The following is an 18,485-nucleotide window of genomic DNA, read 5'->3' on the forward strand; positions in this document are numbered from 1 at the left end:
AGAAATGTCTTTATATCAGTAGAAAATTAAGGAGCACTGCTGCACAGCAGGTTACACCGAGCTTTATTAAATAGTGCAAATTTGACTATAGTTCCTATTTCCCCAAACTACTTCTCAAAGCAGCGTATTTCTTGTCTAGCCTGGATTAATTTCAATCAGGTTGTCTTCATGCTTGAGCTGGTATCATCCAAGTAATAGAACTGATGTCATCAAACTTGACAAGATGATTCATACTGTACTTACAGTGCATAACATTGGCAGCTGTGTCCATCATGTTCTCTTCAAAAGACTAAATGTTGACAGAGAGAACTTAAATGAAAATTGATTCTATGAGCTTTCATGGATGATAAAGCTGCAGTTTCTTCTCTGTATTGTAAGTACATCTCCTAAGAAGGAGTCAGATTGCTTGTAGCATTTCACTTAGTCCTTTTTTTCTCCTTCTTAACCTGCTTTTTAACACTGAGCCATACTTAATAGTGCAGAGAAATACAAACAAAAAACGGTGTCTCTTCTCTCTCTGTTAGCATCCATCAGTACCTCTATTGCTGATTTTTTTTTCTTTTCTTTTGTAGTTAGAATTTTGAATTGTGTCAGGTGAGATATTTGTGGCACCTAAATGAGGTTGAAAGCGGCTTTTGAGTTGTTTCACTTGTTCAGGAAGTAGATGTTTGATACTGGGCACAAGTATATTCAGTGTGTGTGTACGTATATATCAATCAGTATATTCAGGATTAATTTCCTTAACATTGATCGACATATTCTATGACTAAGGAGCCGAAATAGGAGATTGGCTCTTTCAGTCAGAAGACATTTATGACTTTCATGAACCAGGCAGGACAAAGATCGGTCAGATCACCCCACCTGAACTTCTTGTGGAGTGAATGGACTTGTGGAGTGTGGACTGAAATGGAATTGCTGTTACTAGCACCTCAGGAACTTGGGCTTTTTGGTGAGTTTTGTTGGTTGGTTGGTTGGGATTTTTATTTGGTTGTTTGGTTTTTTACTTTGAAAAGTAAAGTGGTTACACTTTGCCATGTATTTGATAAAATGAACAGCTTCTAAAGGCATGCGTTGATTGTGTGCTGTTAACTGTGTACTCTCTAGATCAATGTCTTTTGTGTTGGACTATATCAGGGCAGCAGTCTGATGGTTGATTATACATTGCACGGAACTGTATATACATCAATCCTGTAGAAATTATAAAGATTGGAGTAGTTCTTTAAGCATTGTGATAGAATAGCGTATTTTAGGAAGGCGAGTATTTAAATCTCACCACCCTTGGCAATGCTGCTGAGAAACAAGAGAATAACAAATACTGAGTTACTTCAGATCGAATCCAATTAGTAGGATCTTTACTGATTTGGGGCAGGGAGCATTAATTTGCAACACTGCAATGTGTAAACAATTCTTACGAATCATTTATGGTGAATTTCCTTAAGATGGGATGTTCAGGCAGGTAAATCCACCCATGAGGAGGGTGGTAGAGCCAGCAAGAGACAGGTAGTGGAAGTGCAAGGGCAATATCTGGACCAAAGTAGGAAAAGGTGACTTAAGACTGTTTCTTCAGCAACGATAAAGTGCTAAGTTGGATGCTTATCTGTCTAATGAAATTTCACCTTTCAGGAAGCCCAATAATGCTGACAAGTTATTTTGCATGTGTTTTTTTCTGGTTGCTTGATCACCTAATACCAATATTCCATTTGGTTTTGAGGAACTGGATATTTATCACTCGTTTCAGTATTAAAGGCAAGGTATGTAACAAAAAGGCTGGTACCACGACTTTTTTGTTATTCCAAAATTATAACTGTTGCTGAAGTAAAGCTAGGTCCCAAGGAATTCAGCAATGCACTTGGACTTACCAGGTGGAGAGGGTGAAGTGTATCCCAGTAAATGCCATTTCATGTAAGCAGCTCTACTATAATTTTGATGTTGAAAACCCACTCCAGAGACTTTGGAGATTAATGATAACATACATTTCTGAAAGAGCATGTACCTCATTGCTAAATGTCATATAGAATTGCTTTTTAAATTTATCAGTACCTCTGTATTTCATTACAGCAATGACTGCAGGCATTTTTTGATATCAAGCAGACATCAGCTTAGATGTATGCTAGAGCTGAAGTTTGTACTACTGCAAATAACTAACTTTTTTCTGGTTTTGCCATTTTCCAGCAAAATATGACTAACTTTTTTAGATTATTTACTTTGCATGTTCTGCCTCGGCAATCATGAAAGTGCATTTGTTTCTCCAGTAAAGAGCGTCATCTGAGCACTGACTCGCAATCAAGCTGGATAGTGCTATTTTGAGCAGTAGGTTACAACCTTGAAGTCACATGTAACAGAGTTATGGCAAAAAGCTTTTAATATTGTCTAAACGGTAGGCTGAGAAATTTCAAAGTGTTGATACAGAAAGGAAATTCCTATGTCAACAAAAATACTATTACATTTTTTCAGGTCTGTTTATTACTAACTAGTTTTTTTAAATGCATAATATATAGCAAAATTTAAATATCAACTGAAGCAGCGCCTTTTTTCTTTTTCCTTTTGCATGTGCTTAAAAACAACTCACTAGCAAATGCCCCTGTAAAGAAGAGAAGTCTATCTCCATGCTGGTTCTTGAATTTTCTCAGTGTTTGTGTGCCATATGGTTTTACAATAAGGAAAACTCCTCAAAAGACATGCAGGTGGACTAAAAGAGGAGGAACTAAGATAAAACTAAAGAAAACTAGAAGGCAATTTGCTTCATTAAATGCAAAAATCTTAACATGGTATAGGGTATACCCCAAGCAGGAAATTTTTAGCTATGTCATCAGGGTGCATTAGAGTATTTCTTTGGGGTAGTATTTTCTTAGAATCAGTTGGAAAACAGAAGTTACCTGGAAAAGTGAAGAATAATAAATTTTATTATTCTGCATTTAGTAGTTCATCACTTTCCTTTTTGCTTTAGTCCTTTCTTTAGGAAATCCAAACCTTTAGAAAACTAATTTCGCTGAACTGCTATAGAACCTCCAGGTTTCCAAAGCACAGAAATGTCATAGTTGTTCTATTTATTATGAATTGTTGAATGTCACTCTTGAAGGTCATATCCAGGTATGCTAAATTATCTACCTGGACCAACATTTGCATTTGTTATTATTTTGACATGTGACAATTTCAATGCAATAATAGCTGTTAGTTTCTCTGGATCATCCAGGTTGTTCTTCTTCCATTATTTGGTGGATGTATTTCTGCTGTTCTTGCATTATAAAGTGAATCCTGTCCAGTGTGGTTTTCCTTCCTGGTTCAGAATTAATGGTGAGGGGAGGAAATAAATGTGCTAACCTCTGAGACTTTTCTTCTTTCTCATTTCTGCAAAGTTCTACAATACCTTTTGGTGTGGCATCCTAGCCTAGGAAGGTTTCTGTCAGCATTGTCCTGAAAGCATTGTCAGATGTGTCAGGAGTTAGGCACCAGAAACGTGCTTGAATCCGTATTAGAGACGTTCACTTCCACCAGCAGCAGCGCAAATTAACATCTGGGAGAAGTGAGTGGTAAGCAAGAGTATAGCTACAATAAGACCAAGACTGGAGAAGTCCGTTCCCTTTCTGTGCCAGGGCTGACATTGGCAATTTGGTTGTCATTTCTGCAGTGGTGTTATGGCAAGCGCAAGGGCCTTTAGGTACAGTACTAAATTCTTCTTGGAATTGGTGCGTAGGTCTGATGTTTTGTTCCCCACTCCATTAAAAACAATTAAAAATGGGACATTATTTTCTATTCCACTGGTAAGGGGTTTTACGCTTCTGAAAACTTCAGAGGATTTCCTCTTCTAAAAAAACTTTCAAGTCATGAATTTTCATCACCAAAGAAGAAAGTTAATGTCAGGTTTTAAGACATGATCTGTGATTAGTATATGATTTCTGCAAGTCTGGGTTATATGTAAGAAAGTAATCTCTCCAATTACCATTGCAGATGCTTCACTTTTATATCATTTAATTCAATAGACAAATAAGATCTATTCAATCCTAAAACTTTATCTGACATCCCATCTCTCTTTTTTGGGGAGAAAGGAGGGATGTTGCTGAGTAGGGAACATATTGTGACAGAATTCGGGGTGGAATTTGCCTTGCCTAACTTCAAGCATCTGCAGTATAGACATCTGCACTTAAACCATTGGGCACGGTATTGAAAATACACTGATTTGGAAAAGGGGAAGTCAGTTTTCATTACTTGGAGGAAAGCACCATGTGGACTTAAATGCCAATTTGAAGGAAATCCCATTTCTTAGTAGGATGTCTCATCTGGATGCCATTATAGGGCAATAAAATTTGTGTGCTTTCCAACAAGATCTTTCTGCAGATACGTAGTGCTTGTTGCAGCAATATCAAGGCACCAAGACTTTTGAATCCTGTTCCAGTCAAGTGACTTTGTGGCTATACTGAGGCGAAGAAAGCTGCTGAGGTGCTTCACACTCAGAGAATAGGAGGGTTTGCTTTGTAGAGTTCAAATTAGAAAGAATTTATATGAGACTAACAACGAATAAATTTAAGAATGAATAAAGGGTACGGATAGGTTTCCATAGGTGACCTTTAGGTCCCAGGTTGCCTACTAGTGACTCTGGCTTTCCCTCCGCATGTGTAGTCACCCCTTTTTTTTTTTTTTTAATTTCTCTCTTAAGAATTTCAGAATACCGCACTTAAAACAGCTTATGTTACATATGAATGCCCAGAAAATAACTAATTTTAACCTATAATTCTTCTAGCTACTGCTTTGTTTGCTTTAGTTGTGTTAAGTACCATCCTGAACAAAGAATTACAGAAAAGCAAAGCATTACAGAAAAGGAGCATATCTTTGAAATGAAGATTTATCAGGCAAACTTTGCTTTGAAAATCTCATCTCTCTCTGAAGAGTTGCATAGGGAGAAGTTAGATTTCTTGACTAAGTTTTTCTTATGTGTGTTCATTTCAGGGTTAGCTGGCTGACGGGCTAACATCAAGATTTCAGAGAAGTCACTGTTAGGGCTGTTATCTGTTAAATTCAATGAGAAATGCAGACAAAAAAAAAGACATTCTGAAAAGAGCTATAAAATTAATTGTAAATAACTGCCTACAGCTGTGTTAATTTTTCTGTAGTGTATTATTTTGTTGCTAATAAAATATGAAATATTTTCTCCAAATACGTATGTGTCCACACATAATATACTGAGCAGTAAATATCAGAGTTGCTGTAGTCACTGTACCTTTACATTATTCAGATTTTTGTTTAGTATGTTTTGAAATTGAGTCCAGCTTATCTAAGTATAGTCCATTTAATCTTAATGGATGAAATTTTCTTACTACATCCTCCACTTAGTACCTTTCTGCTCAGCGTGACATTTAATGAAATTTCGGAATAGCGGTAGCTCTTTAGTATCTGTTATTCAAACATCATATAGAAAGACATCCAGAAACATGTTATTTGGTCTTGCAGTGATTTCTGATACTTTTGTAAAGCTAAGTTAATGAGATGGCAGCTATGTTTATTTAAATTGTTTTAAAATGTTCAAGATTGTTCTGAGTTGTAAGGTATACATTTGTTTAACCAATAGAAGGTTTTATCTGAGATTTTATCTATTTAAAAAAGCAGATGGTCTGCGTTTGATCATCATGTTAACATAAAGTACCTATTCTTCAACACCATGAATACATTATTACTGATTTTTTTTTTTTTACCTTTTTTTTTTTCCCACATAGGGACACAATTTTAAAGAAGAACCCTGGGCACCTGTTGACAAAAGCAAAGCAGAGGAAAAAGCGAAAAAGAAACAAAAAAATGAAAGGCAATCATACAGAAATTATGAAGAAAAAGTTAGGCAGAGCCGCTCATCATCCAATTCCAGATGACCAGGACACATCAGAAGGTGAAGAGGATGATTCAGGAGAAGAAAATAGCAAATCATTGCGTACATTCAGTGAAGGTCCAGTAACAGTTTGTGAAGAGCAGCCTAATGGTGATGATGAAAGCCTAAAAGAAGCTGCGGTGGTTTCAAGAGAAAGGTTTCCCGTCGCTATGTCTGAGGTCTCAACGATGTTGAACAATGCACTGAAAAATGAATTGCCTGTAGAAAGTGACAGTTCACTTCTAATAGATGTAAAACCTTTTTCTACTGAAAACCTAACCAAAAATGCATTCGATGATGAGGAAACAAACCAAAGGCACAAAGAAAATCTTTGCAGAAGCAGTTTCCTAAAAATAAGCAATGATAAAAATTCCATCCAGGAAACAGAAAGCATCTCTGAAGATTGTAACATGCCACTGTTAAGCACGGAAAACAAACTTGGATCATATCAAGTCACATGTGAACCTGACGTGGAAGCTAAGCTGTTAAGTTTAAATGGTGAAGAAAAAGAAATCTCTAAGTGTTACAATTCAAGCGCATATGATAACGTGCCTGATAATAACACAGAGGACAAAGTTGCATTAAAAGCAGAAGAGAATAGCTCTAATGACTGGGCTTTTTTTTCAATTAATTTACCTACTGAGGAATTGCAGCTGGGCTTTGATACGCAAGTTTCTCTCTCTTCTTGGTGTGAGGATAAATTTGTAGGTGAACAAAGACCCCAAAAAATGAGGAAACCTAAACAGACTCATACGAACAGCTCAACACTGCTAAACTGCTATCGGTCAAATGAAGGATTGGTAAAGGAAAACCATCAGATAACAGTAACTGAGGCAGCTGGTAATATAATAAGCAATGGTCTATCGGCATCTCCAGCTGGTGAAGTGCCCTTTGATTCCCTTGTGGCAGCCAGGGCCACCTTCATGCAGTGTTCGAGTGAAGTAAATGTTCCAAGAAATGATACTGCACCAATGACATCGAAGAAGAAAAGATACAGAAGAATTGTCAACTTGGCACCAAAGTTTAATCTACCAAGACAGATTGCTGGCAGTACAGAGGGAGGGAAGGAAGTCCCAAGAAAAGATGATGTTCCCCCAAAAAGTGTTTTAGAAGTGGAGCAGAAAAGCTTTCTAAGCAAGGACCGTGGAGAGAAACGTGAGCAGAACCGTGCATTGCAGGAATATTCTGCACCTTACAGTGGCACCGAGGCAACCTATTCCATACCCACCCCGGATGCAGACGCTCTGTTACGTGATATTTCTTACATTCATTCGGGACAATCTTCTCCTATGCCAAAATATTCCTGCAGGGTTTGTGTAGTTTCCAGGGTGAAGGAGGAGCAAGCTAGAACTCTTAAGCAACAACAGGTAGTTGGTAAAAAAGAGGGTGACAGTGAACAAGTTTCTTCAGAGGTTACAAATAGCCAACCAGATATTTTGTCTTCTGTTAAAGTTGTTTCTGAATATCCAGAAGATTCTAGTATATTGGCAAGCTGCGGTGACAATGTGCACGAAGCAGATGACCCTGAGGCAGCAGAGGCCTCACAACTTGAAGATAATGAAGATGTGAATATGAAATGTAGTTTTCTGGGACTTCCCTTATCATTAGGATTTGCTTTTCAACTTGTGCAGCTCTTTGGTTCTCCGGGTCTTCCACTGGGTAATACTCTTCTTACTACTCCTGTGTAAAAAAAACAACCAAACAAAAAAACCCCACAACCCCCCCAAAACCCCACCAAAACAGTCCCCCAAAAAAACAAAACAAACAAAAAAAACCCCAAATCCCTATGATTAAATACTCAGGTTTATTTCAGGTACCAATTAATCAAATATTAATTCTAGTGAAAGGAATCACTGCTGCTTTGGTGATTATTTTATTTATTTTATTTCATTTTTTACCTAAAATCTTCTTCAGTCTCTGTCAGTGATGCTAAGTTTGGCCTCATCTTTGTAGTCTTTGTAGTAACAAAGACTTACTAACTTTAAATCCAAATCCTACTAAGTAAGACTTCACTGTGTTGATTACAAAACTAAATGAAAAAATGGTACAAAATCTGTGCTCTTTCATAAAGGTTGCATGTTTGGTTTTATTTTCCACCTGGTTAATATAGTAGCATTCCTTTTTCTTTATTTAGTAATTTTTTCATAGACCCTTATGTGGCTTTACATGCTGTTGAAAAACTTTCCCAGAATCTATTTAATTCGAAAATCAAATTACAAGATGCATTTTCTGATAGTGCATACCTTCTTTTTAATCATGCATGATTAAGAAGTGTCACAGTTGTATACTTCCCTTCCAGAGCTCCAATTCTCGTATTTTTGTACTTTCAGTTTAATCATTTTAAGTTAGTGGTTGGAAGTATGATGATCATCCTCGAAGGAGTTGTGTGTGGCAACCATGATTTCCAAATCTACTGCAAGCTAACGTAACCATACAGAGCTATAGCCAGCCGCAACAATAGACATTTGTTTGGAAATCACCCTAGGACATGGTGCTGTGTACGTGCCTGCTGAAAGAGCCACATTCCCTGTGCATAAAGTTCTGCAACTTCTTTAGTCCAAATTTAGTCTGTAGAAAAACAGTAGCTTTGATTTGGCCAACTAATAGGATTAAAAAACAGACCATTTTTTCAGCATGTAGGCCTTTACACCTGTTTGTTTCAGTAGAATTTAAAGTTAAGCATGTATTTTCATATGAAAATTTTAAGATGACGACTGGGGAGCAGCTTATGTCTGTTTATCTGCCCAAACTGACCTCGGGGTTCTTTGTTTTTATTGCAAAAGTCAGTGGCAATGCTGCCTGCCAGAACAGTGATGGCACGCCACTGGCAACGCTACTAGGCTTGGTACCGGTACATTTGGTGTGGTCCCCAAAGGACCTGCGGTGCTGCTTTATCTAGATCTGGCACCACACACTTAAGGATTTGCCATATAGAGCTAAAACAGAGCAGGGAAGTACTGCTCATGTCCTCAGCTATTACATATAAAACATTCTTCTTCTCCAAACTTGGTGAGTCTTCATACCTGTGGTCTTAAATTTCAACATCTAAGAGGGAGTGGAGTTGGCCATGATGTGGAAACAGGGATCTGCTGGCAAAAAACAAAAACAGGCATTCAGAAACTCAATAGGTTAGTGAACCAAGTGTTCTTCTTCTTTGAGTCAGTAACAGGTGAAATCCTTTGGTGTTTAGATTAGTTTCCTTTGGAAATAACCTTTAAGAAATACAAACCCACCCCGATATCTCTCTGAAGCCCTGCCAGCTTGTGATTGCTGTTTGGTGGGAGTTTTTTCCATCAGTGTGCATGCTGTCTGCAGAAGGCTGGCCACGTTCTGATTTGACTATAATTTTCCTACAAATTTCCTACAATTTCAAAAGTTCTTCTGCTTTTTTGTGGCCTGTTATATATTGATAGGCTACTATTTATTCATGTACAGATTTGAGCTGTAGTATTTTACAACACTGGCAATTGCAGTCAATTTTTATTGAAAATATTGGGGGGTGGGGAATTTTTGGTAAATAAATGTCTTTGGTTATTTATAGATGAAAGATTTAGTTGACTGAATTGCTTGTATGATTCTCATAAGCATAGAATATATTTTTAGACTGTTTTCCTACAAAAAATCTCTTTTCAGCTTCTTAAACAGTGTTAGAGTTAAAACATTTTAGAAAATAATTTCTTTAGTGACATTGCACAAATTCCTATAATTAAACATTTTAAAATTTAAAGGTTGTTACTTAAGTTGCATTTTGTTTAATTTATGAGCTGCAAACTTTCTGTTTTTCTTGTTTGTGCCTAGTTTCGGGGCGTTCTGTGAGGGAAATGAAAGTGTGGTAGGAAAGCCTTTGCCTAAAAAAAGAAACCAAAACCAAATCTCCTTCCTCCTCCTCCCCCTCCCGTGCATTGACGTTAGATTCTAGAAAACCTAAATTCTGACTTTGCTGCTGGCTCATTTAAATATCTGCTCTTTTTTAAAGAAGTCTCTATATATAATGTGTGCAAAAATTGTAATTCAGTGATATATTTTAGCTATGGAGAGATCTGAACACTCAACTGCAAAAAATATTTTCTTCTGCAGAATCCTTGTTGCCAGATGATTATATAGTTCCTCTTGACTGGAAAGTTTCAAAGATGATCTATTTACTGTGGAAGACCTCTGTGGAGGTACGAATTTTAGGGGATTTTGGAAGGCTTTCCAATATTCCAGGTGTAAAGAGGAGTCCTTTGCTCGTAAATTTGCTTTGTTTTTTAATACTCACAATGAGGAGATGGATATTTTATGTAGTCTTCTGAATATTTCCATAACCTGCTCCAGGCCATGGTAGGATTCAGGTTTTGAAAGATAAGCTTCAGAAATGTATACAAAGTACTTGAGGGAGAAAAAAATGCAACCTTTTCCTTGATACTTGTGTCCTGACCTGGCCTATGTTCCTTAAGTACACCCTACCATCATCTAGTTGTTTTCCTTCTTATGGATTTCTCCCATCGTCTGAGCAAATTTCTTCTTCCGCTAAGAGTAGCTTCTTCACGGCTACTTCTACAAAGAATTGTAGCAGAGAAGTTATTCTGAGCGACTGACGGCAACTTAATTCTCCTTGTCTAGTTAGAAAGTGCTGCCTTACAAATTACTTTTTTTGCTACTTCCCACTGTGGCTGTTGCTTTGTGCAGGTTTGTTTTTCTTTAAGGAGCACTGTAGCGTCTGGTACTGGAAATGAGGAAAATCCTGTAAATACAATGAAATAGTAACTATAAAATAGAGCATGGACCTTGTTCTTTCCCAAAATATGAAAATCTCTTGTCACGTACTTTCTGTTTTCCTCTCTGGACTATTATTATCTGTTTTAGGAGAAACAAAAAACAAACGGATTGCAGCATGGAAACGCCTTGGCTGGTAAGTGTATTCTGTGATACAAAACCTGTATAAAATATTTCTTGTTCAAAAGAGAAAATAGTTAATGCTGAAGTGCGTCGAAGGTTTTCAGCACAAATGAGTGATAACGCCCCTCTTTGTGCAAAAGCACTAGGATGTGATAAATGAATTTGTGCCTCCATTGATTGGCAGAGCTATGGTTGCTGTGAATCATCGCTTTATATTTCCTGATGCAAGTGCTGTGAAATTCCTTGCCTTTTAAAGTTTCCCATATGGAATTAATCCAATACTTAGCTCAAGTTCACCCGATTCCAGATCAGAAGGACATTTATCATGAAAAAGTCCTTCTTCAGACTTTATTTCTCTGAAAAGTTGAGCATTTTCAACTTAATTAAACTTATTGGTCACTAAAGATTGCCAGCATTATAATAGGTCACGCTCTGGAGCAGCAAGAGGTATCAGGGTCCATGGAAAGCTCTGGATTTCTGCATGCATTAATTCCTGCCGTGTGTAGGTTATGGGATAAGGTTGCTGGTTGTCTTTTTCCATGATTTCCATATTAGTGTAGTATAATTTCAAAAGTTGCGTAATATGAGATGAAAAATACACAATAGTAGCTCCCTGGAAGCTGATAGGATTTGATGTCTGAAATAGGAGAGGAGTTTCTTCTTTTTAAAGAAGAGAAAAGGATGCTCTAGGAGAGCTAGAAGGAAGCATAAGAGTAGGAATATACAGACACACACACACGTATATACACACACACACACTCTCACTCTTTCCCTGTCAGAGACAAACCTGAAAAACACAGTTTTTTCTGTAGGCCGTGTAGGAGGCAAAATCAAGAGTATTTTGATGAAATGAAAGCTTGTTCTAGAAATACTCTATTCTGAGCTAATATAAATGACAGACTATATAAGATAATTAGATCATTTCAGGTGGTTTTGGCTGCAGTTTGTAACTTGTTTGTTTTTTAGATGATATTATTAGTCTTGAAGATCTAAATAAAAATGGCCAAGAGAACCAAGACTCTTCTGAAACACTTCCAGAAACGGAGCTGTTTCAAGGGGTGATAGAGGAGAACATCATGACCGATGTTAGCACTGGCCATCTGGATTCTGTGTGTCATCAGTCATGATTGACCGTCTTAAATTCTGCATGAAGGAAAAGGTAATCAGTCACACTTGTAAATGTGTTTTATTCTTGTATGATATTTGACCAAACACCTAAAGAACATTGTTTCTTATAATTTTTAAGGTGCATTTAGTATCACCCAACTTACTTGATTATTTTCTTCAGGTTAGGAATGAGGGTTGATGGTTTTTTTTAATCCTGAGTTGGGAAAACAGAAGGGCAGCATTTTGTTATTAAAGCTGTATTATGGTTTCCCCCCAAAAATTTAAAACCAGCCTGGTGAAGTGAAAGCGGTAGTCTAGGATGCCTCAGAGCTGGACTTTTTTCCCAGTTTAATTGCTGCGGTGATCTGTAGTGAGTCATGTCATCTCAGTGCGATTTTCTCAGTTTCTCAGCATGGAGAACAATGCTGTGTTAAGGGTCTAATTATGAAGGGCACTGTCTGAACAATAAAACAGTATTTCACTAAGTTGTGAAAACACGTGGCGGTTCTGCTTTTCAGTAGAGAACCGGCAGCAGGAGGTCGCAATAGGACTCCGTATATTGAAGTATTAATTTTTCATGAATGTTTTCATTCGGTATGACAAAGAGTGCTCCTGAGTATTAGAAAGTACGCTATCGTGTTCCTGCTTATCTTGTGAATTTTTGAACCCTTTGGTAACTTGGCAAAGTTTCTTCAGTTTGTTTATGAGAGATATTTTAGGTAGATTAAGATAAGAAGGAAGGACTTTTGGATCCAGCTGGAAAACACTAGCTTAACTTCCGTATAGTTTTCCATCAGTTTTTCTTTCCAAAGTGGAAAATACATTAATCTGTAGTTTTAAAATAAGAAAACTGAGGTGCATAGAAATAGAATAACTTGCACCATGGGCAAATTGAGGAAAAAAATTCCAGATTCTGAGGCTCAAATTGTTCCCATCCAGACCTCACAGGACCGCTGGAATATCATCCACGTGGGGTCTGGCCAGGGGTCTGTGTCAGCCCGTGTCCGGTGCCTGACGTGAGCACAAGTCGATGGCTGGAAGAGGAGTCAAAGGGGCGGACGTGCGCTGTGCTGGGACAGCTACAAAAGCAGAAGTTGATGTTTTAGAAGGTTTCTTAATTTTCACAGTGGAGGTTCGTGACAGAAGTAAAATAGTTGAATAGTTTGGGTTGGAATTGAAACCTCTTGGATGGGGGTTGATTTGATTATATGAATTTTTATATCATTGATGACAAAAATGACATTGCAGGTCATTTGCCTGTACCAACAACCGATGTGGGAAGTGAGAGGAATCTCTCTGAACCACGTGGTACGGACAGCACTGGTCTCGCAAGGTGCTGCCAGCACAGATTATTAACAAAATCAAGAACATCTGGTAGCAGTATTGTCTTCTTCCATAATCAAATACTAAAATATTTGGTAAGCAAATAAAAAAATATTTTCACCAAATACTTAGCCCTGTGTCAGCCACGAATTTTTATAAGTTACTTACTTATAATATTGCAAATGTGAACACTCCACAGGCAAGATTTTTGCTTGTGATACTGACTGGCCGTCTCAGTGTGGATTTGTAACCTAAGCTTCTACCCAGAAATGTCCAGGTTTATTGATTAAAATGTTTTTATGCTAAAGAAACAAGCTTGGAGAGAGCTCTGCTCTCTTCCCTGAAAAAATTGTGATTAACCTGAAAAGTGATTTTTTTTTTTTTCTTTGTGTAATTCAAGAAAGGAAAGACATACGTTAGTAGAGTGTTCTGCCTTACTGTCGATACCTTTATCTGGTTGATGAATCCAACAAACTGGTTTTTTCCGTTAGATTTACGCCCTTTGTCTGTTTGCCATGCTACTCCCAAAATTGTTTCAGCCTTCCTCTCCTGCTTGTCGTGAGCGCAGCAGAAGCGATCCGCAGCCCTCTGCGTTTGTGAGCCAGCCACTGGCTGCTGGGCTGAAATGAAACGTCGTTAAGTCCCAGTTTGTGACGTGACCTTGCAGTCTAACACTCTGCTGCCTGGCTTATGTTAGTTCTAGGGAATATAGAATAAAAGCAATGCGTACTTTGCCATGAAAGAAGACTCCTAGTCAGTGTTTGGTTTAAAAAAAAGGCATTGCACGCTCTGCGCAGAAGGATTGGTCGTGAAGATCAGTGCTGAGGTGGCGTGGTTACGTTGGAGGTCCCTGCTGGCAGGCGAAGCCTACGTAACGGTTGATTGCCCTGGTCCTGGCCGCATGGTCCCATCCTCCTTGCAGCAGCTTCGGTGCTCAGCAAAGCCTTCGGCTTGGGAATGCCAAGCTGGTTAGGGCTTTGTATCGGGAGGAGGAGGGAAGTTAGTCGAGGGGGGATTGTTTTGGCTTTTTTTTAGTTCAACATCTGAAATGAGTCAGGGAAAGTCCTGACGGCTGTTGGAGGGAGAGGATGAGACACCAGAGGTCGGATGGGTTTAGGCTGCCCTGGAGCTGCGGTCTGCTGCCTCGGGCCGAGCTGGTGCGATGGCTCGCTGCTGCCGAAAGCAGGAAGTGTCCTTCCTCCCAGCCCTGCTCCAGTTACCAGCTCCGGCACTTGCTGGCTGACATAAAGGCTATAATTTAAGTCGCTAACCCCACAGGAAACAAACGGATAGTTTTCTGCTGGGCTGGCAAATTTAGATAAGCTTCTGTGAGTGCCGAAGCTGGGGCCAGGGAGCAGATGGGGCTGTGCTGCTGCAGACGCGAGGCAGGGGACGTGCAGGGCTTCCTGCTCTGCTACCAGGGGACCACATACCATGCAACCATACCTTCAGATGAAAGACTGCTTTTAAGCTTATACAAATGTTAGGATGTTAAAAAAAAAATTTAAAAGTATGTGAAAAGCAAAATGCATCTCTTAGGGTTTTCAGTCGACTCGTGCTCACTGTCAGGCACGGGATACCGGGTAACACAGACCCCCGGCCAGACCCCATGTAGGTATTCTGGTGGTCCTGTGAGGTCTGGATGTGTAAGCACTGTAGAAGGCAGGTGAGTTTTTCTGGCTGATGGTGCTACTGATTTTGGGGGATAAGGCCATCTTTCCTCACCACAAAATCATTCTTTTCTGGTTGCTGATTAAAGCAGACTTGCCAAGAATGATGTCCTGGAGTGGTTGTAAAACTGCTCAAGTGAACAACTATAAATGTTGAAACGCATCTGATTTCATCAAATGTCAGGAAAAAAAAAAGTAAGAAAACTGATGCATTCCTACCGAAAGCTTTTTAAATCTTAGAAAATAAATGGGGAGCTAATACGATCATTTCAGACCCTTTAGATTTGAGAGTAAACTAAGCATTACTGGCCAAGTGCAACTTTATCTGTTAGCCGGATGATCATGCTTCTGTATTCATGTTGTGAAAGGGTGGTTTTATTGAAATGGGAGGGTGAACAGTGGTGGTGTTCCTCTGTGAAAACACAGGGTTAATCTCAAGTTGTTGTGAGAGCTCCTTATTTTGCAGCATTGGCAGCACATCAGTATTTGTTCTGGAGGTTAAGCAAGAGATCCCAAATTAAAAAATGCTGAGATCAGTGATTTGCAGCCGTTAAAGTCTTTCTACAGTCTGTGCTGTTGTGGTATTTCAGCAGAATCTCTTCTTTTTTTATTTCAGAAACTTCTCACTTTGATTCCACCACGGAAGGACTTCAGTTGGCCACCAAGGATTTTAAGTGTGAGGAATAACCTGGAAGAAAGTAACCACTGTAGATTTTTGGTGTGAATCTTTGGCCGTCTTCCCCCCACCCTTCCCCTGCCCCCCGATACCAACCTCTCTGTCCACGTAATAAAAATCAAAATTGAGATAACTTTGTTGCGTGTGGCAAAAGGTCACTTTCTGAAGCCATCTGGGATTTATACCTTCTCAGTACATCCTCGAGTGTGGTACAAAGAGATTGAATGCGGAGACCAGTAAGCAGAAAGGAGGTGTCTGTCAGCATGAGGTGTGAGCTTCAGGCTCTGGTATTTAATTCACTTGCTTCAGGGTGCCAGATGTTGCCACGTGAACGGGTAGCGATGCCTACCTGCAGGGAAAGGTGCCTGTTTTTCTGTTGTTTATTAGGTGTCTTACCCTACTTCTGCCTGCTGTTACCTCTCATCCTGTCACTCATAGTTACATCCCAATCTCTTTACAATGTCCAGTGGAATAAGTCTTCATCAGTCGCTCCTATTCTTTCATCCAGAGATGCACAACTTACCTTGTTTTCTCCTGAAACCAGGCTTAATGCTTCCCTCTGACTAGACTCATTGGGGACTATAGAAATAAGGAGAAAATTTCACTACAGACCTGATTCAAACACACTGGAGGAAAGATGCGTATGGTTTGTGGTAGACTGATAAGACCTGTAACTAACATTGGCTAATCAGTGTTTTGATGTTTCTGTTAGTGGTATTCCTTCTTCCATTTTTTACTTAAAATTCTTACGATGTGAGGAGAAATTTAAGCGAAGAGCAGTTGTTTCTTTTTTTTTTTTTTTTTTTTAATATTGGAGTTTTCCTTCAAAATTAATCATAATGTTTATTCCTCAACTAGAACAGTAACCTTACCGGTAACAACTCCATTACTGAGGAAATTATCCCAGTAACACGCATGGAGTGTTGATTTCCTGGAGGAGATGAGCAGCAGAAATTAATAAAACCTTGACAGTAAAAACCTAAAATTTTGCTCATATAAATGTCTGTGTAAGGCCCACAGAGGTATCAACCAACCTGATCTCCTTCTATGACCAGGTGACCCGCCTCGTGGATGAGGGAAAGGCTGTGGATGTGGTCTACCTGGACTTCAGTAAAGCCTTTGACACTGTCTCCCACAGCATTCTCCTAGAGAAGCTGGCGGCTCACGGCCTAGACAGGTGCACTCTTCGCTGGGTAAAAAACTGGCTGGACGGCCGAGCCCAGAGAGTTGTGGTGAACGGAGTTAAATCCAGTTGGCGGCCGGTCACGAGCGGTGTTCCCCAGGGCTCAGTACTGGGGCCGGTCCTGTTCAATATCTTTATCAACGACCTGGACGAGGGGATCGAGTGCTCCCTCAGTAAGTTTGCAGATGACACCAAGCTGGGCGGGAGTGTTGATCTGCTGGAGGGTAGGAAGGCTCTGCAGAGGGACCTGGACAGGCTGGATCGATGGGCTGAGGCCAACTGTATGAGGTTCAACAAGGCCAAGTGCCGGGTCCTGCACTTTGGCCACAACAACCCCAGGCAACGCTACAGGCTTGGGGAAGAGTGGCTGGAAAGCTGCCCAGAGGAAAAGGACCTGGGGGTGCTGGTCGACAGCCGGCTGAACATGAGCCGGCAGTGTGCCCAGGTGGCCAAGAAGGCCAATGGCATCCTGGCCTGTATCAGAAATAGTGTGGCCAGCAGGAGTAGGGAGGTGATCGTGCCCCTGTACTCGGCACTGGTGAGGCCGCACCTCGAATACTGTGTTCAGTTTTGGGCCCCTCACTACAAGAAGGACATTGAGGTGCTGGAGCGTGTCCAGAGGAGGGCAATGAAGCTGGTGAAGGGTCTGGAGCACAAGTCTTCTGAGGAGCGGCTGAGGGAGCTGGGGTTGTTTAGCCTGGAGAAGAGGAGGCTGAGGGGAGACCTCATCGCGCTCTACAACTACCTGAAAGGAGGTTGTAGCGAGGTGGGGGTTGGTCTCTTCTGCCAAGTAACCAGCGATAGGACGAGAGGAAATGGCCTCAAGTTGCGCCAGGGAAGGTTTAGATTGGACATTAGGAGAAATTTCTTTACCGACAGAGTGGTCAGGCCTTGGAACAGGCTGCCCAGGGAAGTGGTGGAGTCACCATCCCTGGAAGTATTTAAAAGACGTGTAGATGAGGCCCTTAGGGACATGGTGTAGTGGGCATGGTGGTGTTGGGTTGACGGTTGGACATGGTGATCTTAGAGGTCTTTTCTAACCTTAATGATTCTATGATTCTATCAGAAAAGTGGGAAATACTTACATATGTAGCGTGAGCTAAATTACATAGGTGATGAATTTCATCCCATGTTTCTAAAACGCAGTTTCATGTCTTTTTTTTCCCCAAGGCGTGATTGGATTCATCTACGTTCTTTTGTCTGTGGAGGTTGTAAACAGGGCAAGGCTTCTCCACCAGCTCTCTGTCGCTTTTCTGGAGAAGCACAAAACTACCCTGATGCATTGCTGTGGTCCATAAAATGTGACCTGTTCTGTGCATCTCTCATTAAAGTGGTGCTTGTGATGCCTGGGATGGCAAGCTGTGGGTGGGCCCAGTTCATGATGCCACGGTGGCTGAAGGACATGAGTGTAACCACAAACGGGAGGAGGAAAGCAGAAAGCGGGAGGTGTGGTGTGATGGACCAGAAAGAGAAGGGGCTGTTGGGGGCAGAAGGATCATGAAAGATCGCTATTTATGAGGAAAATCAGGAGTGCTTGCTGAAATAGCAAGTAACAAAGGTGAGACAGGCAATAGAATATGGGGGGAGACGAAAGGACAAATCAAAAGACACCTAATTAATTTAATAATTAAGGAGAAAATTAATCAGAAAGAGCAACCTTTGTCAATTATGAGATAAACTGTCACACATAAAGCTGGAAATTTCTTCGTAGCGAGAGGGAGTGACAGAAAAGACAACTATCACCTCGCTATGGTGAAAAGGGTGAGAAAAGATAAACGAGGAGAAGGAAGGAAG

At 40.1% G+C, this 18,485-nt stretch overlaps 1 protein-coding gene across 1 annotated transcript; it reads left to right on the forward strand.

Annotated features, from left to right (window-relative positions):
- The first annotated feature begins 906 nt into the window (after positions 1 to 906).
- Positions 907 to 15,641, forward strand: LOC142079110 (uncharacterized). Its single transcript, XM_075142744.1, has 7 exons — positions 907 to 949; positions 1,712 to 1,751; positions 5,709 to 7,513; positions 9,932 to 10,017; positions 10,700 to 10,745; positions 11,699 to 11,891; positions 15,449 to 15,641. The coding sequence occupies exons 1-6, from the start codon at positions 907 to 909 to the stop codon at positions 11,857 to 11,859; spliced, it is 2,181 nt and encodes a 726-aa protein (XP_074998845.1). The 3' UTR covers positions 11,860 to 11,891; positions 15,449 to 15,641.
- The last annotated feature ends 2,844 nt before the right edge of the window (positions 15,642 to 18,485 follow it).

This window comes from Calonectris borealis, chromosome 1 (genome assembly GCF_964195595.1).
Source record: "Calonectris borealis chromosome 1, bCalBor7.hap1.2, whole genome shotgun sequence".
NCBI classification, from domain to species: domain Eukaryota; kingdom Metazoa; phylum Chordata; class Aves; order Procellariiformes; family Procellariidae; genus Calonectris; species Calonectris borealis.